Source organism: Sarcophilus harrisii, chromosome 4, assembly GCF_902635505.1.
Source record: "Sarcophilus harrisii chromosome 4, mSarHar1.11, whole genome shotgun sequence".
NCBI lineage: Eukaryota > Metazoa > Chordata > Mammalia > Dasyuromorphia > Dasyuridae > Sarcophilus > Sarcophilus harrisii.
Window position 1 is genome coordinate 28,787,198 of NC_045429.1, and position 20,923 is coordinate 28,808,120.

The 20,923-nt window shown below is 60.5% G+C and overlaps 1 protein-coding gene across 1 annotated transcript; it reads left to right on the plus strand.

Moving 5' to 3' along the window:
- The first annotated feature begins 1,004 nt into the window (after positions 1-1,004).
- Positions 1,005-17,046, plus strand: POMGNT1 (protein O-linked mannose N-acetylglucosaminyltransferase 1 (beta 1,2-)). Its single transcript, XM_031969195.1, has 22 exons — positions 1,005-1,142; positions 1,500-1,680; positions 2,211-2,325; positions 2,406-2,524; positions 4,577-4,642; positions 4,730-4,843; positions 4,977-5,094; positions 5,307-5,405; positions 5,669-5,796; positions 6,498-6,568; positions 6,937-7,012; positions 8,243-8,326; positions 8,572-8,613; positions 8,714-8,772; positions 9,119-9,191; positions 9,301-9,429; positions 9,630-9,755; positions 15,402-15,466; positions 15,586-15,630; positions 15,715-15,850; positions 16,017-16,126; positions 16,345-17,046. The coding sequence occupies exons 2-22, from the start codon at positions 1,561-1,563 to the stop codon at positions 16,436-16,438; spliced, it is 1,989 nt and encodes a 662-aa protein (XP_031825055.1). The 5' UTR covers positions 1,005-1,142; positions 1,500-1,560; the 3' UTR covers positions 16,439-17,046.
- The last annotated feature ends 3,877 nt before the right edge of the window (positions 17,047-20,923 follow it).

Here is a 20,923-nt window from a genome sequence, read left to right on the forward strand (position 1 = left end):
ACAGGTTCTAATGTTGGGAGAATCTCAGTCCGAGCTAGGAAAAAAATCCATTCCCCAGTCTGCCTTTTAGCCTGGAAGCTTCCCTTCCTGTGTCCCTCCCTCCCCCTGCGCAAAGCTAGAGCCCTGGGGACCAGACATTCTGAACCTGATTCCCAGAGGCTTCTCGAGGTAAAGAACCGCGCGCGGACCTCCCTGCCTCCAACCCCGCCCCCGCCCCCTCCGGTCCCTGCTTCCTCTCGCTAAAAAGTGATTGGCCCTGGGGTAGGGGGTAGCTAAGCAACCGCACAGAGAGGGTGAAGGAGGGAGTGGGCAACGTGACATCTTCCTCCTTCCTCCTCCTCTCCGTCGTCTACAACGTTAATACACACCCCTGGATTCCCGAGGCCTGTGCTAGACCCTGAGGATATTAACTGGAGCCCAGGCCCTGTCTCCCCCCCCCCCCCCCCCCCCCCCGCACAGACCATGGGGGAGGGGCCTAAATAATGGAAAAGGACCTTGTATATTCACAGCCCAGCTGGGAGGGGCAGGGAGGGGTGGGGGAGGGCGCCGGTCCCCAGGGCGGAGCTCCGGGGGAAGAGGGGAACCCCGGCTCCGACGCTCGGGTCTAAATGCGGACAATGACGGACGCCGGGTTGCCATGGAAACCAGGGCTGGGGATGCCCAGTCCTCTCAAGCTTTGAGAAGCCCGGTTCAGGGGGGCAGGGAAGCCCCCCCCCCCTTGAGCCCCGATGACTACGGCGCCGCCCGGGGAGCTAGTCTCGGAACTTCTCCCTAACCGAACCTGCCTCCTTGAGCCTCGGTTTCCTCGTCTGAGAAGCTCCCGGGGGCCCAGGTCCCAGCTTCTCCAAGCGCGCTTCAGGGGCGGGGCCTCGAGGCTCCTCCCCTTCCCCTTCTCTCCCTCCCTCGGCTCTTCCCCCCGCCCCTCCCGCGCCGCGGACCCTTTAAGCCCCGCCCCACTCCGGCCTCTGACCCAGCGGAGACCGGAAGCTACGGGACGGGACGGGGCGGGGCGGGGCGGGGCGGGGCGGGACCGGGAGGGGCCGGGAGGCAGCATGGAGGAGGCGGCTCGCTCCGTAGCCACTGGCCGCTGCAGCCGCTGCCGCTGCTGCGGGCCCTGAGCCCGCGGGCGCCCCTCGGCGGCCGTGAGTGCGGGCGGGAGCGGCCCAGGGGTTCCAGGAAGGGGCGGGGGTTCCAGGAGGGGGCGGGGGCGGGGGTTCCAGGAGGGCTCCTTCCTGAGGGCGGGGCCCGGAGCGTTCCGGGAGGGGGTACAGGAGGGGGCGGGGGGGAGGGGGTTCCCGGAGGTCCATGGGGGGGGGAGGGGAAGGGGGCCCGGAACTGGGAGGGGGTCCAGGAGGGGGCCGGGCCCGGAGCGTTCCGGGAGGCGCCCTGCCGGAGACTGGCCCACACCTGCATCCCCTCCGAGGGCCCCCCTCCCTGGCACTGTCCAGCCCAGGAGGGGAGCGCTGAGCCCGGCACAGCCACCCCTCCGATGTCGCCAGGTGCGATGCCAGGGAGCCCCCGGAGGCCCCACTGAGGAGCCTGGGCCCCGCTGCTTCGGGCATGGACGAGTGGAAACCCGGGCCCCCGGGGAAGCCCTTCGGGGCCAGGAAGAAGCGCGGCTGGTACCTGGCCTGGAAGTACCGACTGACCAACCAGCGCCTCGTGCGGCGCCTCTGCCAGGTCGGGCTGCAGCCCAGCTCGGGCTCCTTTTTGTCTCCCCCTCCCCAAAGAGGCTCCTCCGCCAGCCCCCCTCCCGGAAGCCCTCTGGGGACCCAGGCCTGCCCCTCCTGGCCTCCCTCATGGCCTGCTCCTCCCGCCCCCAGGGTTTGGGTAGGAGGCCCTCTCGGTCCCACCTTCCCTGCGCTGCCCCCATCCCTCCTGGTGTTCTTGGGCTTGGGGGCCCTGCCTTGGGGGGGGCAGAGGAGGAGCCCAGGAGGGCAGGTCCTGAGGGAGGCTCCAGCCTGGCCCAGGAAACCCAGGTTCTCCATAAAAACGAATAAAGCAGCATCGTAGCCGCTGCCGGAGGGTGCCTCTGGGTGCGCAGGCGGAGCCCCCACCACTCTGGAAGACTGTTCAGAGGGCTGGGGGGGCAGGCTGTGGTAGCCGAATACTCGCCCCCAAGACCCGCCCTGGAAGGGGAGAAGGCGGCTTGGCTGCCCCCGGGCCTTCCCTTCGTCGGCTCTTTGCCCCAACTGCTCCTTCTCCTGCAGACCGGGGCCGTGCTGTTTCTGCTGGTGACCGTCCTCGTCAACATCAAACTGATCCTGGACACACGCGGAGGGCTCCCGGAGGATGGGGAGGACCTGGAGTCAGAGCAGGACTATGGTTTGAGAGCCTCACTTTGGGGCAGGGGGAGGGGCCAAGAGAGGAGGGGCTGAGCTGACCCTCTGTCCTCTTCTCACCAGAGGAGACCCTGCAGCACCAGGAGCCCCCGAGGCGGGGCGCTGCGGGCCCCCGCAGGGTGCTGGATGTTGAGGTCTACTCCAGCCGGAGCAAAGTATATGTGGCTGTGGATGGCACTACGGTGAGTGGGGCGCAGCTTCTCATTCCCTGTCCCCTCCAGCGCCTCAAGTTGCTTTCCCCAGAAAAGTCCCCTGGCTGCCCGGGAGGGACTTTGTCCAGTTAAATAGATAAACCTGGTGTTAGATATTGGGGTGAGGGAGCCCAGGAGGGCACGATCCCGAGGGATTCGGCCGAGAGACCCCAGCTTCTCTATAAAAACTAGTCAGACCACATTACAGCGGCTGTGGAAGGTAAGGGGGGTATAGGAGGGGTTTGGAGACTTTCGTGTGTCCAGGCAGAGCCCTGGGGCTACCAGGATCTGGCAGATCTTCCCAGAGGGCCAGGTGGTAGCTTGAAGGAAGGAAGGGCCAGGGGTTCATGCCTGCAGCACCTTCGGAGAGTTAGGGGGCAGACAGGGAGAGAGCCTAGGCCCAGCCCTGTAGAGGCTAAGAGCAGGGCAAGGCAGCCTGGAGATCAGGTTGACTGTGTAACTCCCCGCAAGCCCCTTCCCCTCTGGCAGCCTCTGTTTTTTCCCTTTGAAAAAAGGGAAAGATGAATAAGTATATTCAGCAAGGAGATGATACTGAGGCTGGAGCCAGGGACTCAGAGACAGAAGTGAGAAGGAAGTTGTATTCCAAGAATAGAAAGCGGCCTGGCAAAAATCCAGGGATGGGCGTAGAATGTCATGTCCAGGTGGCAGCCAAGAGGCCCCTTTGGCTGGAACGTCGAATGTGTCAGAGGAGAGTGGTGGGAGATGTTTGCAAAGGTGTTTGGGAGCCAGAAGGATTTCGGTGTCTGGAGTGTGAATTTCATCCTATAAGTAGTAGGGAGCCATAGGACCTTCTGGAGCAAGAGAATGAAGTGGTCAGGGAATCTCCAATAAGAAAATTGTTTTGGCAGCTAGGAGAGGTTGGATAAAGGAGTCGGTTGGCCAATAAACATTGATTAAGTGCCATCTGTGTGCCAGACACTTGAGAGGAGAGAGTAGAAGCAGACCAATTAGGAGAAGATTAAAATAGTCCAGGTAAAGAGAAGGGGATGTGAAATTAGAGGAGAGGAGATACATAGGAGGGGGCTTCACACGTATATTGACCAAACTGAGCAACTAATTGACATTTCTCTTGCCAAGTCTGGCTGCCTCTGAGGGTGAGAACCCTTGAGAGGGAAAATGGGGGGAGCCACCCACTTAGCCCAAGCTTTGGAAAAGCCTGAAGTTCTTCATCCATAGTTCTCCGCCTCTGCAAGGGAGGGAAGAAGGGAGGCAAGCTCTGGTCACGGCCCTGGGCTGAGCTCTTTCCCAGTGGTTGGACAGCCTCTTGTTTCAGTGGCTCCATTTGCACGTTTGTGTGGTCTGGAGTCTGCGTCAGTTCATGCAAGTCTTCTGGTGCCTCTGCACCTTGTTTGCTGTTTCTTACCTTACAGGGCAATAACATGCCCTTTACACCTAGGTACGCTTGTACCTAAAGGTGGGACAGAGTTGGATTGCTAGCCGTGTGACCTGGACAAGTCAGGCTCCCTGCTGGTAAAACAGAACAGCTTCTCTTCCTTCTCCCATGTGACTCAGCCCTGTCCCCTTTGTCCTGCATTGTCACTGGCCCCAGGGACAGCTTAGTGCCCTTTCCCAGTGCAGTGGAAGCAGGATGGGCCGGTTCCTCAGTGGGCCCTAAGCTCGCCCAGGGTCACCAGCAGTTGGAGCTGTGACAGCAGCAACAGGAGGAGCGGGAGCAGTCATGCTTGGGGTCCTAGTCAGCGTTTGCACGGCACTCTAACGTGTTTGCAGACGCCTTGGGGGAAGCCTCCCTTGCCCCTCAGCAGGACTGCCGAGTCCTCAAGGTCTCTCAAGGACTGATGGCAGATGCGGTGGTGCAGTAATCGGAGGCAGGAGAGCCGGATTCAGATCCTGACCCTGAGGCCCTGGCTAGCTGTGGGCCATCAGGCAGCCTGTTTCAGTCTTCTTGGCCTCAGTTTCCCCATTTGTAAGATGAGGGGACAGGCCAGATGACCTCAGAGGTTCTTGGGCTGCCGCCCGCCATCTGCCTAATCCATCTCTGGTTTCCTCCTCCTCCTCCCCCAGGTCCTGGAAGATGAGGCTCGGGAGCAGGGACGAGGCATCCACGTCATTGTTCTCAACCAGGCCACGGTGAGAGCCGGGTCCTGCTGGGGATGGGGGAGCCCCGGAGCCGAGTGCCAGGGTCTTACTTGGCTCTCCCACTCTTCAATACTCCAGGGTCATGTGATGGCAAAGCGGGTGTTTGACACATACTCCCCCCATGAAGACGAGGCCATGGTTCTCTTCCTCAACATGGTGGCCCCCGGCCGCGTGATCATCTGTACTGTCAAGGTCAGTGTGGTCACCCTGCACTTGGTCCTGAGCCGGCCTCCTGGGCATCCTGGTCCTTTGCTGGGTGGAGGGCAGGGCAGGAGCCAGGATGTGACTGGCTTAAAGCTCCTGCCTGACCTCCTCTGACCCACAGGACGAGGGCTCCTTCCACCTCAAGGATACAGCCAAGGCCCTCCTTCGGAGCCTGGGCAGCCAAGCAGGGCCAGTTCTGGGCTGGAGGGACACCTGGGCCTTTGTCGGCCGGAAAGGAGGTAAAGCAGCAACTCCTGCCATCCTGCTCCTTCCCCCCCAAAAAACTGGCGGGGGCCTCAGCTGAGGGCTGGGGGCACTCAGGGCTACAGAGAAGCACTGAGACTGCCCAGAACAGGGTAAGGGGCTGGGGGCTGGTGGGCCTCCCAGAAAGGAGGGCCCAGGAGGCCCTTTCCTCCTCCTAGCCTCTGCCCACACTCCTTGCCCCTACCAGGTGCTGTCCTGGGGGAGAAACACTCCAAATCACCCACTTTGTCTTCCTGGGGGGAGCCCATCCTGCTGAAGACGGATGTCCCACTGAGCTCGGCTGAAGGTGGGACCTGAGAGGGGCTGGAGAGGATGATGGGATGTGGCCTTGGTTGGGGGATCGTTGAGAGCTGGTGGGCCAAGAGCATCCCTGAGCCTGGAACTTACTGGATGCCTGAGGCTGAGGCCCAGAGGTGTTGGGACTCCGAGGGTGCTGGGACCAGACTCCGGGATGTTCTGGGCTAGAGAGTTGGTTACTGCTGTTTGGCCTGAAGGAGAGGAAGAGGAGGTGGGGGGGAGGGTCAGGTCAAATCCCTTCCTCTCCCCCAGAGGCCGAGTGTCACTGGGCAGACACCGAACTGAACCGCCGTCGGAAACGCTTCTGCAGCAAAGTGGAGGGTTATGGGAGTGTGTGCAGCTGTGGGGACCCCACCCCCATTGAATTCAACCCTGACCCGGTGAGTGAGCAGAGAGCTCAGGGTCTGGGCGCTGGGCTGAGCCTTGGAGCGGGAGCAGGTTCTGAGGGAGGGTCTCAAGAAGGGACGTCTGAGCCAGATCGGAGCTGTGTGTAGTGGGGCGGGGGGAGGTTTGATAGGCGATTGTTCCAGGGGAACAAGTGGAGCTCCCCAAGGCTGAACAGAAAAATAGGTGCTGGGCACTGGTATTACAGATAGGAGTGTGGGTCTGGACGCTCCCCACTGGGGACCTTCCTCCAGCACGCAGATCTCACCCCCCTTAACTCAACACCTTCCAAGCTAGGCCCCTCTTATCCAGATCTCCCATAAGCCTGCCAGGGTCACGAGGACCTCCTTGATTTCTCAAGGCTTGTGGACTCTCCCAGGGGAGTACCTGTCATCCCTTCTGTGTTGCTGAGGAGAATTGGGTCTAGAGAGAACTGGGAGCTGCGGGATCACGCATGGAGGCCAGAGGCAGGGTTTGAAACCAGCCCTTGGCCCCAGGCCCCCCCGAACCGTCTTTGGCAGAGTAATAATATTATTATTATTATTATTATTTTTTAGAGTAATAATATTAAATATCAGGTTCCCTCCCCAGTGCCCCAGATCTCATTCAGAGTTCGTGTGAGACTCCCTGAGGCCTTTTCCTTTAGGAAGGAGAGGCTTCCAAGGGAGCTGAGTTCTGTTCTTCCTTTCCCCCCCAGCTTCCCAACAACAAGGTTGCTGATGTGCCTGTCGCAGTCATTGCAGGGAACCGGCCTAACTACCTGTACAGGTGAGCCCTTGGGAGGGACATGGACCTGTCTATCCTTACCCACTACAGGTAGGCCCAGGGTGGGCCTCCTTGCTTATACAGATGAATCCTGGGAAGGGAAACGGACACCTGCACAGGTGAGCCAGGGGAAGGAAGCCCATCTTGGACAGTCCCCCCCTTCAGGGGAAGGGATGGCCCAAAGCCTCAGGTAGAGAGCCGGGTCCATCTGCCTATTTAGAGGAGTCCAGCCGGGTCCATCTGCCTATTTAGAGGAGTCCAGGGCGAAGGGGACCATCCGCTTTATTGCCCAGGGGACGCCTGGGGAGGGGTCAGATGATCTAGAAATGTGTTGGGTGGAGCTTGATGTCTGCTTCCCATGGCTCCCCTAGGATGCTACGATCCCTCCTTTCTGCTCAGGGAGTGAACCCCCACATGATCACAGTCTTCATCGATGGCTATTACGAGGTAGGTCCTAGGGCTGGAGGTGGAGCCTGTGGATCAACTCCCTGCACCCTGACCTGGCCAGATTCTGCTCCTTGTACCCTGTGACCCTGGACAAGTCATATTCCTCATGGAAGAGAATAGCTTCTCTTCCGGGACCAGGCTGGCTACTGGCTATGTCACTGGCACCAAGGATAGCCCAAGCCCCTTTCCTTATTTTGTAGAAGGATGCTTAGAATCCCAGCTTCCAGACTCAGGTTCCCCATCTGTAAAATGGACACTTTCACTGTGCTCCTCTCCTGGTGCTACTGGGAGAAAGTACTGGGTAGCCTGGAGTTGATGAGAGACTCCAAGCCCAAGACTGGACATTTATCTGCAGTGAATTTCACCTGGTTCAGTTCCGGGCGGGCCTCTGGGGTGAGGGGCCCCTGTCTTTTTGGCGTCACGGCCCCTGGGGGCCACAGAGTAAAGCAAAAGCCTTCGGACCTCTTCTTATCAGACCCATGTTGTTAAATGCATAAGACAAAATACAGACCCTGAGAAGGGAAACCAATTCCATCGGAACACAGCCGTCCCAGCCGTGGTTTTTAAAGCCCCCAACCAGCCAGGTTCAGGACCCCTGCTTTTGCCGGATCCTGACTGATGTCCAGAGGCCCCCCTGCCTCGGCTTGGTCAGCTGCGAGTCCGAGGAGCAGGTCAGGCCTCCTTGGCTCCTTATAGCTTGTTGGGGGCAGAGACCTCCTGGCTGACGCAGAGCGACCCCTCAGAGAGCTCAGCCAGCTCTGCAGGAGGCCCTAGTCATGCTTGCAGCCACTCCAGCTCAGCCGGGAGCCACCAGAGTTTCTTGAGCACAGGAGTGACCCGATCAGGGCCTGCTTAGGAAGATTATTTTGGCTGCTGGGGAAGATTAGTGGGGGGTGGGGGGGTGGAGGGGCTTAATTAGGAAGCTTTTGCAACCATCTGGAGGAGAGGTCATAAGGGAAGGCCCTGGGGGCAGCTGTAGGGCCAAGAAGCTCCAATGGAATATAGGAATTGTGGAGCTTATGTGAGCAGGATCTGGCATTGTGGGACCCCAAGAAAGGCGTGAGGGAGGGTGCCCCCCCAGAGGGGCAGGGCGTGGGGGGCTCTTGCCCTTTGGAGAGCCCCGGTGGGAAGCTGTCAGGACCTTGGAAAGGTCTTGGGACTGCCAGTCAGGTGGGGAGGGTGGATGACAGGAGCCCAGGCTTCCAAGGACTGATGCCTGTGGCCCCCCAGGAGCCCATGGATGTGGTCGCCCTGTTCGGTCTGAAGGGGATCCAGCACACGCCCATCAGCATCAAGAATGCCCGGGTGTCCCAGGTACCTCGTAAGGGAGGGCAGGGCGGGGGAGGGTACCCAGAGACCGGGCCAGGGGAGGGGGACACCAGGGAGACCAGGCAGGGCTGGGGGGGGCACTGGGGAGACCGGGAAGGGTGGGGGGGCACCGGGGAGACCAGGGCAGGGCAGGGGGAGGATGCTGGGGAGACCAGGCAGGGTCAGGGAGGATGCTGGGGAGACCGGGCCAGGCCCCCACTCAGCCCCTTCTCCCCTTCCTCTTCCCCCAGCACTACAAGGCCAGCCTCACCGCCATCTTCAACCTCTACCCTGTGAGTATGGGCCGCTGCCCTTGGGGAGCTGGGGCTAGTGGGCCCCGTTGCCTAGAGGGTGGGGGTGGGAAGTCCCATCGCATCTTCCATCCGTATGCAGGAGGCAAAGTTTGCTGTGATCCTAGAAGAAGACTTGGACATTGCTGTTGATTTCTTCAGGTGAGGGCCTGGGGCTCCGGACATGGCCCGTGGGGGCCTGGCTCCTCAGGTCTGGAGCTGCAGAACTGGGCCAGGGCAGGATGAATCTGGAACTGTGGCCTGGCCTTTGCTCCAGAGCTGAGCAAGCTGGGAGGGCAGGGAAGGACGGCGTCCTGGGCCCAGAGGGAGGAGAGGGCCCGACCCATGCTCCAGTCTCTCATTGTTGTGTGGGCCTGGCCCAGGCTGGCGGTGGGGCCTGGGCCGCATCGGGCCCAGTTCTGCTGAAGTCCAGGGCCTCCGGCTAAGGGTACCCCAATGGGGGGAGGGGCCCCGAGACCCAGAGACTCCTTCCCTCTCTCTCCTTCAGCTTCCTCAGTCAGTCCATCCACCTCCTGGAGGAAGATGAGTCCATCTACTGTATCTCTGCCTGGAATGACCAGGTGGGACCCGGCCTGGGGAGGGCTTTGGGGAGGAGGAGGTTCCAGGGAGAGGGGAGGTGGTGGCGGTGCCCAGCCCCCGCTCTGACCGATGGTCTGGCCCGGCCCCCAGGGCTACGAGCACACGGCCGAAGACCCGGCTCTGCTCTATCGAGTAGAGACCATGCCCGGCCTGGGCTGGGTGCTAAGGAAGTCTTTGTACAAGGATGAGCTGGAGCCGCGCTGGCCCACGCCGGAGAAGGTGAGCTCCCTGCCCCCGAAACCCTCGGGTGCCTCCTGGGGGCACTGTGGCTGCCCGGCCCCTCACTGCCACTCAGATGACCACAGGCCCTCCACGCCCCTGCCTTGGTTGTTTCCCGGCTGCCTCTGCTCCTCCACCACTGTGGGCAGGGACGGGCAGGTGCTACCAGGGACGAATCTGACCTGGTGCCCCCCCGCCAGCTCTGGGACTGGGACATGTGGATGCGGATGCCCGAGCAGCGCCGAGGCCGCGAGTGTATCATCCCCGACGTCTCCCGCTCCTACCACTTTGGCATCGTGGGTCTCAACATGAACGGCTATTTCCACGTGAGTGAGTGGAGCGTGGGCCCATCTCCCCACAGCCCCGAGGATGGATGGGCTTTGGCGCGCATTGTGCTGGGCACCAGGCGAGGAATGGCGAGACACGGGGGGCAGGCTGCCCCCTTAGGCCGCTTCAGCTCCGCTAGGGGAGAAAATGTGGGCGGGCAAGTATATAGGAGCTCATTTCAGAGAACGGGGGCAGTGGGAGAAAATGAAGGAAGCCTCTGGGGAGGAGGGGGTCCCGAGCTGAGCCCTGAAGGGGCCTGAGGATGCTGAGAGGAGGAGGGTGCCCCCGGCCTGGGAGAGTGCGGGGAGGAGGCGAAATTGGAGCTGGGACCGTGATGCCCCTCGGAGTTTCCTTGGCAGGAAGCAGCGGTATGGGCAGTCTGCCAGGGGCCATGCTGCCCAGGGCCTCCGCTTGTCTGACCGCTGGGAGGGCAGGGACCCAGGCTGGAGACGGGGAGACCGCTGGCGGGGCTTTGGGAGGAAGGACAGGGAAGGACAGGGCCTGAGCGCTGACGGGGACAGGGATGGGACAGAGTCACAGAGCACCCTAAGGCCACGCCGGGGGATGGCTGGGGAGGCAAGTCAGGGGCGGGGTGGAAGGGGTGAGGGAGGGTGAGTGCCATTCCCGACGCGGCGCTGCCATGGGCACAGCCAGCTCCAGGGGCCCTGCCAGCACGGGGATGCAGGCTTGGGCACGGAAGGGAAGAGTGGGACTGGTCTCCATTTGCCATGTTTGTTCTCCTTCCTGATCTAGAGAGTATCCCCTTAGAGGAAGGCGAAATGACAGCTGAGTAAACAGTCAGTCCACAAGCATTTATCTATTTATTTATTTGTTTGTTTGTTTGTTTATTTTTGCTGAGGTAATTGGGTTCAGTGACTTGCCCAGGGCTCACGGCCAGGAAGTGTCTGAGACTAGATTTGAACTCAGGTCCTCTTGACTTCAGGGCTGGGGCTCTATCCACTGTGCCACCCAGCTGCCCCTTCCATAAGCACTTATTAAGTACCTACTTTTTTGCTGGGTTCTGTGCTATAAGCTGAGGCACAAAGAGATGGGAAAGACAGCCCTCGTCCCCAAAACGCTTACAATCTAACGGAGCCGGGGCAGGGGGGCAACATGCAAAGAGACAGCGCGCTATATGCAGGATAAATAAGCAGAAGGCATTGGAATGTAGAGGGGGTGGGCAAAGCTTCCTGAGGAAGCTGGGATTTGGGGTGGGGCTTAAAGGAAGCGGGGGAGCTCAGTGGTCAGAACAGAGGCATGGGGGAGCATCGTAGAAAATGGTGGGATCTTGTTCAGAAACCAGCCAGGAGGCCAGGATCAGTGGATGGAAGGGCTCCTGTTGCAGACTCAGATGTAAGAGAACCGGAGAGGGAGGAGGAGGCCAACCAGGAAGGCCTTCGAATGCCAGATGGAGCCCTTTGTATTTGATCCTGCGGCGATAGGGAGCCACTGGAGTTTCTTGAGTAAGGTGGTGACGTGACCCAGCCTGCACTTTAGAAAAATCCTGTTAATGGAGGATGGATTGGAATGGGAGACACTTGAGTCAGGTAGAGCCTCCCTCCCCGGCAGCTGGTGCAGTGGTCCAGCCACAGGAGGGGAAGGTGTCGGGGTCAGAGGAGAGGAGAGGGCGAATTCCAGAGATGGAGCAGTGGGGCGGGGCCGGGGGGGAATGGGAGAGAGTGAGGAGTCCAGACTGTGAGCCCGAGGGCCTGGGAGCGCGGGAGTGCCTTCTACACTGAGAAAGAATGGTGCCGGGGCAGTTTCAGGGGAAAGATCGGTTTCAGGGGAAAGATCGGTTTGGGACATAATTGAGTTTAACAGCATGGGTTTGAGGTGTCCGATAGGTCACTGAAGATGTGAGAGTGGAGGCCAGTAGAGCCTGGGTCAGAAAAAGCAGGAGAATCAATACCGATTGTTAAATCCATGGGAGCCGAGGGGATCACCAAGGGAATGGTAGAGAGGGAGAAGAGAAGGGGGTCCAGGACAGAGGGACCCCAGTCCTCTGGATTGGATGCAGTAAAGGAGACAAGGAGTCAGGAGGGGGGAGAACCCCGAGAGACAGACAAGATGTGTCCTGAAAGCCTAGGGAGAAGGAGAGTGACCAGCGGCGTCAGAGGTCAAGGTCAGGGAGGATGGAGCCGAGGCTGCTGGGCAGTTGGCAGCTCGGAGGTCCGGAGAGAGCAGCTCCAGCAAAGGACGGGTCCGAGGTACCCACATGATGAGGAGTGAGACTGAGACAGGAGGCGCCCTCCGTGGACGCCCTTCGGGCTGTGGAGGCACCGGGCAGTAATTGGCAGGCTGGAGGGAGCAGAGGGAGTCGTGGGCCTGCTTGGGGGTGGTGGGCAAGCAGCCAGAAGCTTCCTTCCTTCCTCATGGTCCCTGTCCCAGCCAGGCCGCCTTCTCTGGGCTTTTCCTGACACTTGCTTTGCTCAAGACGCCCCTTTGGGTGGTTCCTGGCTCTTCCTCAGCCTTTTTTCTTCTCCGGTTTTACTGATGCCTTTTGTTTTTCAGCCACCAGTTCCCCCCGCCCCCTCCTCCCCCCCATCTGTGAGTCCATCCCCCACAATGAGCCTTTTTGTGATAAAGAAGAGACAAGCCAAGTCCCTCATCTTAGGTCATGTTCTGTTCTCCTGGTCCTCCCGCCCGCCAGTGTCCCCCCACTGCCTGCAGGAGAGGGCCTCAGTTTCCCATTTGTCCTCCCCGTGTTGTCCTCCCTCTCCTGTGAGCGCTCCTTTCTTGGCAGAATTGTTCCGCCTCTTCCCTCTCGGGCTAATTTTAGGGTGGGAGGTCTTACACAATCTTTGTTTGTCTGGACGCGTTTTAAACCATCTCCCTCAAAATCTTAGGTGCTTGTCAGGCTCTGCCAGGCTTTCCTCTCGTGTTCCCTCGTTTCTTTTTTGGGGGGCCTGAGTGGGTCCAGAGCAGAGACTCCCTCCCATGTTTCTTCTATCTTTTAGAAGGCTCAGAACCAGCTGCATTTGTGCCAAGACACTCAGAACCGTGGGGTTTACCCCTGGCTCCCTCCCAGGGTTTATCAGACCTTGTTTTTGTAGCCTCCTTTTTCCTAGAGCCCCAGGTCTGGCAGAGCTCTTGGGGGCAATACAGTTCTCGCCCTTACCTCCTAGTGTGGGGGGCATGACCCCTAGGCAGAGGGCCAGCCATGGCTTAGGCCCCCAACAGCACCGTGGGGCTTAGCAGCTACTTATGAGACAGCAGGTGCCGGGGCGTTCGTCATTGGGCGAGAGCTGTTGAGGGCAGTGGCTCCTGTTTTCCTGCCCATGGGCGGTGGGGTGGGACCGGGATGCCAGCCACAGGCGGAGCTTGAGTCACAGCATCCGGTCAGGGCTGCAGTGGACGCCCTTCACGGGGACCTTTCAAACAGCAGCTGTTCTGAGCAGGTCAGCCACTTGTCCCGCCTGCCGGGGTTGGGACACATGGGGGGACCTCGGCAGTGGCTGTCTGCTGGCCGGACTTGGAACAACTGCCCCACTTCCTCCTCCGCAGCTGCTGCCGCCGCCCCCAGGGTCACAGGACTGGCTGTGGCAGTGGCTGTGCAGACTGAGCCCTTCCTCATCTGGGGGCCAGAGGGGCTTAGGGGGATGAGTGCTTCATTGTCCCCTCCCGGGAAGAGATGAATGACATTCACTCTGGTGGGCAAAGCGATGCCCCCACAGCCTTGCCATCCGCCAGTCCTGCTGCTGCCCCCTCAGCCCTGTGCCTTGCTCCTGAACCTGCAGGCCTCAGGGCCTCAATCCTCTCCCTGCTATCGCATTTCAAGGACTTCCAGAGCTTTCTTTTTTCTTAAATTAAAACAAGTTTTATCATTGTCTAGTTTAAAAAAAAAAAAAAACCAAAACATCCCCAAGATTTCTTCAGTATATTCCTACTTTCCTCTTTCTCCCTGGGAGCCATCCCATATAACAGTATTTTCAAGAAAAGGGAAAAGCCAGCGAAACTGATTAACACATTGATTATGAAGTTTTTAATGCCCTAATAACATGTGTGAAGGTGCCATGTACTGCTTTTTTATTCCCATTCCGTTTTCTCCAAAGTGTATAATATCTGTATTTTCTAAAATTTCCTTAATTGTTTCATCTCCTTAATTTCTCTTTTATTGTATGGTTGGATTTATTTAGTTTTGAGAAGGGAGAGTTGAGGTTCCCCACAAGTAGAATTTTGCCATCTATTTTCTCCTGTAACTCAGGTCACTTTTAAGAGCATGGGTACTCTGCTGTTTGGTGCGCTTAGGTTTCATCTCGATGTTGCTTCATTGTCTGTGGCAACTTTTAGGAAGATGTGAAACTGCTTTAAAAATGGGCAGCATGCCATGGCCGCCTCCCTCGGCAGAGAGGGCTGAGACCAGCGGGTGAGGAGTATTGTGGGTATTGTTTTCCTTGGCTCCGCCGACTTCCATCAGCACCAGCTGATGTGCGTTTTTTCCTCAGTCTCTGTTCCTGTCCCACCGGTCTCTTCTTGGAGCACAGTAAAGTTTCTTCCTTTCATGTATCGGGTCACCGGGTCATTCTGTTTTCCCTCGATCTGAACCTTCCTGTTTTGTCTTTCCCAGCTAAAGGCGAATTCCTTGAGCAGAGGGACTGTCCCCTTCTGTTTTTTTTCTCGTTTGTATTCCTAGTTCTTAGCACGGTGCTTGGCTTGCCAGGAGTGCTTGACAAATGCTCTCCTTCAGTCCCCTCCCTCTTTACTTTTAGACCATCTCTTGACTGGGACGGTCTCCATTTCGGACCTTGGAGGTCAGGAGCCCAGCCACTCTGGACTCACATTCTCGGCATGTTCCGCTTTCCCTGCAGGCAGTTCACTTCAGAAGTCTTTGAGGGAGGGGAAAGTTGGAACAGAAGGTTTTGCAAGGGTCAGTGCTGAAAAATTACCCACGCATATGTCTTGTAAATAAAAAGCTATAATAAAAAGACGTCTTTGACGGGCAGCACTGAGGGTTGGTTCCTCCAGGGTTCCTTAATTTGGCACCATGTGAATCAGGAGTGAAATCTCCCAGGTCCCAAAGCCCTCCCCTCCTCACCTGTCCCTTCTTCCCTTCCTGGCCACTCTTCTAGTTCATCCAAAAGCTCATTTCTGGGAGTACAAGTGGCTTCCCCCAGAGCTGGTCTGGTCCCTCCCCCCCCTAGGAAGAGTCTCCAGCTGATTTATGGCAGGCCCCAGATGTTCCCCGGGTCACGGTCTCCCAACCTCTGGCCTCCTGAGGTGGGCTCGCCTTCCTCCTCTGCTTCTACTCGATCCCTCTATTTGTTCGCTTTTTGAAGCACTCCTGTTCCACCAGGGAAAACTCCCTTTTTGGGTCCCCTCTGGTCACTCCGAGAGTAGAGCTTTGTCTAGGATCGCCGCTGTGACTCGCCACACAGACGGAGCCCGTTCTCTCCCTGAGGACCCCCGTGCCCTCCCCACCTGCCCCCATGCCAGCTTCTGAGCAGCTCTGGGGCCAGCTCTGCCTCCCTCCCGTGAGGGCTCTGAGCCAGGGGCTTTCCCAGCTGCTTTAGTAGCATTTAGTGGAGCCGGGTGCGAATCCGAGGGTCCTTCTGTTACCCCAAAGTGGCTTCTTCGGGGGGAAGGGAGAAAAGCTGCCTGGAAATGTCAGCCGGGGACAGTTCACCAGTCTGACCTTTGTCCCACAGGAGGCCTACTTTAAGAAGCACAAATTCAATACCGTCCCCGGCGTCCAGCTCCGCAATGTGGACAGGTAAGGGCTGGGATATGGCGGGAGCAGGGAGCTGCCTTTCCCCCACTCCTGCCCAACCCTCACAGTTCCCCCCTGAATGGCCCAGGTGCCCCCTGACCGGGATCTCCCTTTCCCTGTAGTCTAAAGAAGGACGCGTATGAAGTCGAGGTCCTTCGGCTTCTCAGGTACGAGCCCTGTGGGCGGGGGTGGGGGGGGCACACCGGGGGGGTGGGGCAAGACTTGGCCCTGATCCGCACTCTGGTCCCCAGTGAGGCTGAAGTTCTGGACCACAGCAAGGACCCCTGCGAGGACTCGTTTGTGCCCGATACCGAGGGTCGCACGTATGTGACCTTCATCCGCATGGAGCAGGACAACGACTTTGCCACGTGGACCCAGCTCGCCAAGGTGCCCTCTCTCCTCCCTGCCCGCACCCCGCTCCCCACTGAGGGGCCCCTGGCTGCCCCTGGGCCCCCTCCATGCCAGGGCCTGTTCCCTGGGACGGAGCAGCCCCAGGGCTGAGGAGGAAGTCAGGGCCACAGAGGTGACCCCCACCCTGGGCCTTCCTCCCCAGTGCCTGCACATTTGGGACCTGGATGTCCGAGGCAACCACCAGGGCCTGTGGAGACTCTTCTGGAAGAAGAATCACTTACTGGTTGTCGGCGTCCCGGCCTCCCCGTACTCGTGAGTGACTTGGCCTGGTGGGGGGCATGGGGGAGCTCGTGCCTCAGGGAGGGGCAGGAGGGGGTGCAGGCTCGGCTCCAGAGGGTGGAACCAGGGGCAGTGGGAGGCCGCCCAGGAGGGGAGGAATCCCTGTCCCTGGCTCCGGGCAGAGGGCATGTTGTGCACGTTGGGGGGGCCCGAGGCCTCCCTGATTCCTGCCCTCCTCCTGTCTCCCCCAGGGTAAAGAAGCCACCATCGGTGACCCCCATTTTCCTGGAGCCTCCAGCCAAGGAGGAGGGCGGGGGGCCTGGGGGAGCCATGGAGCAGACGTGAGGGGCTGCCTGCCGGGTTGGGCCTCCCAGAAGCCTCTCCTGCCTGGAACCCCATCTGCTGTGAGCCCAGGGACGTCTGCTGACTCCCTGCAGGGGGAGGCAAGGAACTCCCCCCCGGCCCTGAATGCATCCTGTGTGGGGCGGGAAAGGGTTATTTATTTGCTGCCGGGGGTTCTCCCAGAAGGAGGCTCTGGTAGCTGATGTGAGGCCGAGGCAGTTCCTTCCACAGCTGTGCCCTCATGCCTGGGCCCCGGGAGCCAGGGTGAGGCCTTATGGGAGGCGTGGGGGGCACAGAGTCTAACTTATTTATTGAATGTCCCAGGATATGCCCTCCTGGCCTCTTCCCCTCCCCTGGTGAGGCTCATGGGGAAACTGAGGCAGCAGGGGTCCTTCCTGCCCATGGAGGGGGGGCCCTGAGAGAGCGGTGCCCGGGGGTGGCTGCCCATGCTGAGGGGGAGAGGCCCTCGGCTCCGGCCCTTACTCAGGAACTGACCTCCCTGGACAGACCCGCAGAGCCCGGGGAAGCGCTGCCTCTGCTCTGGGGCCGCAAGCCCGCCGTCCAGTGGGTACACTGACCATTGATTGATTAAAAAAAGAGAGAAAGTCCTAGCGCCTGTGGGTATGTGTGTCTGCCCATCTCCTTGGCTCCGAGGGCCTGAGGTAGGGGGCAGGGGGCGGGCCAGGACTTCCCACTGAGAAAGGACTTACCTCAAAGGCCCAGTGGGCCGTGGTCTGTGACCAGAGGCCAGTCCTTTACAACGGAGGAAACTGAGTCAGAGGCAGACAGCGGAGACTGTGGAGTCAGGGCTTCTGGCTGGACCCCAGGGCGGAAGTGGGGATGTCTTCCATCTGGCCAGAGGGGCCTGAGCTCAGCACCCTGAAGACCTTTCACTCGGGGCACGGCCCATACATCTTGGGGATTGCAAACCCTATTGCCCGTCCCCCAGCCCCCCTGCCTTATGCTGTGCTCCCAGTCCCCCCTCCCCCCAATGTGCCCTGAGGAAGGCCCCGTGGGGAATCAGTTCAGAACCCCCAGGCCCCTCATCATCCCAGCATCACCCCTGGGTCCCTCTCCCCCTCCAGCGCTCACTCCTGCACAGACAGGTGAGCAAAGGCCAAGGAACCCAACGGCTCTGTCTAGGTCTGCTAAAAACGTGGGGTACAGAACCTTACCTGGACTCCCGGCTTCTCCGCACCCCCTCCCCCACCCGCATCCTTCCACATTGTGCCCCTCCCAGATCTCCCACCATGAGCCTCACCCCGGGGCTCCCGCACTGTAGGAAAGGAGCAGCCTCGGAACCGGACTGTGGCCTATTACTGTGGGGCCTGCCAGGGCCTGGCCTGTTGCACCCCCCTCCACGCAGACGCTAAAGGGCCCCACACAATAACCCGGGGGCCTCTGGGAGCAACACAAGACCCGCTGCTTGGGCGAAGCCTCCTGAGTCCCTGCTAAAACCCCACTTTCTCCAGGAAACCTTTCCCAGCCCCCTTAACATTAGCGCTTCCCTTCTGCTGTCTCCCATTTGTCTTGTGCATAGCTGTGGGTCCTGTGCTCCACCAAACTGAGTTCCTCCTTTTGTGTCCCTGGTATCCCCAGACAGGTGCCTCCTTTTGTGTCCCCGGTAGCCCCGACGTGTTCCTCCTTTTGTGTCCCTGGTATCCCCAGACAGGTACCTCCTTTTGTGTCCCCGGTACCCCCAATGTGTTCCTCCTTTTGTGTCCCCGGTACCCCCAGACAGGTGCCTCCTTTTGTGTCCCTGTTCTTAGCATGGACTTGAACTTGGGGCCTTCTGACCCCAGGGCTGCCCCAGCAGGGAGCTTAGCAAGTGCTTGGTGACCGGCCCGGCCCCTGCTCCAGACCTGCCCAGCTGGGGTTCTGGGCGAGGCTGGCTCCCCTGGGGAAGCTTGTGGCCACCAGGGGGCTGCCGGGCTCCTCCGGGGCAGGGCCTGGCGAGCAGAGTGCCAGCAGCGGGGGCAGCGCCAGGGCTGGCTGAGGGAACCTGATGTGCCCCTCCCCCCAGGTCTTGGGAGACTCCGGTGACAACCCCCCCTCCCCTGCCCCCGGCGTGTCCCTGGGGCCGGACAAGCCCCAGCCTGCCTGCTCCTCGGCACCCTCGGGCGTCCCTGGGGACCAGGAGCCCCAGGCAGGTGACTCACACCCAGAACTATCAGGAAGGCACCAGGTGGAGGGAGGCCAGGGCAGGGCAGCAATCAGAGCGTGGGGAAAGTCCCTGCAGGATGAAGCAGGAAAACCACAGAGCTGGCCCTGAGTCACAGCCCGAGCGAGGCCGTGGGGGCCGGGGTGTGACCCCAGCAGGGCCCAGGGTGTGACCCCAGGAGCCACTTCCAGGGACTCAGTGGGACCTGCCCCTGCCCTGGGCCCCCGCAGGAAGCAAGTCGAAGGCTGGCTCCCACCCTCCTGCCTTCAGAGACTCCCTTACTGAGACCCCAGCCCCCCCAGGGCTCGGGGCAGGGCAGCCATGAGATGAACCTCCCAGAGAGATCTCAGAGCAGGGTGGGCGTCCCCGGGCACCGTGGGCCCCCCTCCTGGGAGGTCTTCAGGCAGAGAGGTCTGGGTGGGAATGGGGGAGGGAGGCCCGGGGCCGCCAGCCAGGGCCTCAAAGCCGCAGAGCACGAGGAGGGGAGGGCCAGGGTGAGGGGGCAGGAAAGGTGGCGGGAGCAGGCCAGGAGAGCCGGGGCCGGGCAACAGTCCCCCAGCAGACTAAGGCCGGAGGAGAGAAGTGCCCCAAAGGGCGTCTCAGGATAGGTCAGAGCCCTCAGGGGGGGCCCAGGCGGAGGGCTCCAGGCCCCGCAGGGCACAGGAACAGGCCTGGGAACCGGGCTCCTGCCCTGTGGATGGTGAGGATTCTGGGAGAGAACCGCAGGCCCAGGGAAGGACTTTTTATTGTTTGTTTTTCTAGATCTCATGCCTGAAACCTATAAAAATGTCCCTAAATATAGCTGTTTATGACGTATGGTGGAACTCCAAGTCCTTTCTCCTTTGGTTCCCGGGGCAGGGCCAGGAGTGCAAATCCACATTCGCTGCCCTTGTGGATGAGTGAGCTTAAGGCCCAGGAGGGATCGATGTCCGCCAAAGGGGAATGGGGGGGGGGTGTCCATCAGAGAGGAAGGGGCCGGGGGGGGCGCTCAACGCCAGGCAGGGGAAATGGGGACCCTGCCACCTGGCCCTGGCCTCCCTTCTCTGGCTCCGGGGCAGCCCCGTTGGGGGCTGGGGAATGACCCGAGGTCAGCGGCAGCATGGGGTCAGGGGTGAGCCGGGCACCCCCAGCATCCCCCGCCCCATCCACAGCCCCACTGCCTCTGCCCACATCTGTCCCCCAGCCGTCCCAGCCTCTCCTACGCCCCAAGTCCCTGAAGCCGAAGCTGGGTTTTTTATTTTTTGAGGCAATCAGGATTAAGCGCCCATCCAGGGTCATGTGGCAGGCGAGCCTCTCTTGTCCAAGGCAGGACCTGAACTCGGTTCCTCAGCCCCAACGTCTGGCTACCCTGGAAGCCAAAGTTAGCCAAGACTACAAAGCTTCCGGGAAAGGCCGAGGGAAGATGGAGGAGGGACTGTAGTCTGTGGAGCATTAGCCCGGAGAAGGGGGTGGGCAGCAGGATATCATGGCTCCGGCCGCAGGGGGAACCTCCAAGGGGGGCCATTAGTCGTGGACTGTGCCATGTACAGGACCCACCCCCCAGCCCTTTCCGAGGGAACCAGCTGGTCCATGGGCTTCCCCAGTCCCAGCCTCAGTTTCTCCACGTGGACAAAAGGGTCTCCGAGGACGGAGGAGGGAGCTGCTGACTCAGGGACTGGCTCGGGGCCGGCTCCGGGCCCTCCTGGAAGGGTCTCTCGCTCGAGACTCAAGTTCAGCGTGTGATGGGAAGCAGAGGGAAGATGAATGCTGAAAAAGGGGTGCCGGGCCCCCCAAGCCCGGGGCAGGTGGGAAGCCTGGTCAGTGGCCGAGCCTCCCAACGGGCCTCACAGTGGGGCTGTCACCTCCGGAGAGATGGAGAGCAGGGCCGCTCCTTCCTCCTCCCTCAGCCGCCTGTCACCCTCCCCCTCCCGCCATCCCCTCCCTCTCCATCGAGGCAAGCCCTTGGCAAACACTCCACCCACCCCATGTCCTGCAACACCCTGGCACCTGTGGGTGGGGGATGGGGCGGGGAGCTCCGGGCCTGGCAAATCTCAGGCAAATGGGCTCCCGGCGCCAGCCCCATCTGGCAGGGGGAGGGGGGGCCCGAGCAGGGCGACCAGAGCTGTCCATGTGACCGGTTCTGGGCCGGCCCCTGAGCTCAAGGTCACAGGCTAGGGACTGGGGGGGGGGGGGGAAGAGCCGAAGCCCACCTAGCACCCTCACTGGGATCTCCATACCCCCGGGGGGAGGGGAGGGGCCCCAAGTGAGCCCCACGGGCACAGGGACTGGGGAGAACCCGGGGGCTAAGCCAGAGACGGGGGCGCAGGGCAGAGACAGCGGGAGGGAGA

Excerpts from the sequence above, each read along its gene's own strand:
- POMGNT1 (XM_031969195.1), top strand. The coding sequence starts at position 1,561 with ATGGACGAGTGGAAACCCGGGCCCCCGGGGAAGCCCTTCGGGGCCAGG. Across the intron at positions 1,681-2,210 it reads TCGTGCGGCGCCTCTGCCAG|ACCGGGGCCGTGCTGTTTCT; the intron begins GTCGGGCTGCAG and ends CTTCTCCTGCAG. Across the intron at positions 4,643-4,729 it reads TTGTTCTCAACCAGGCCACG|GGTCATGTGATGGCAAAGCG; the intron begins GTGAGAGCCGGG and ends TCAATACTCCAG.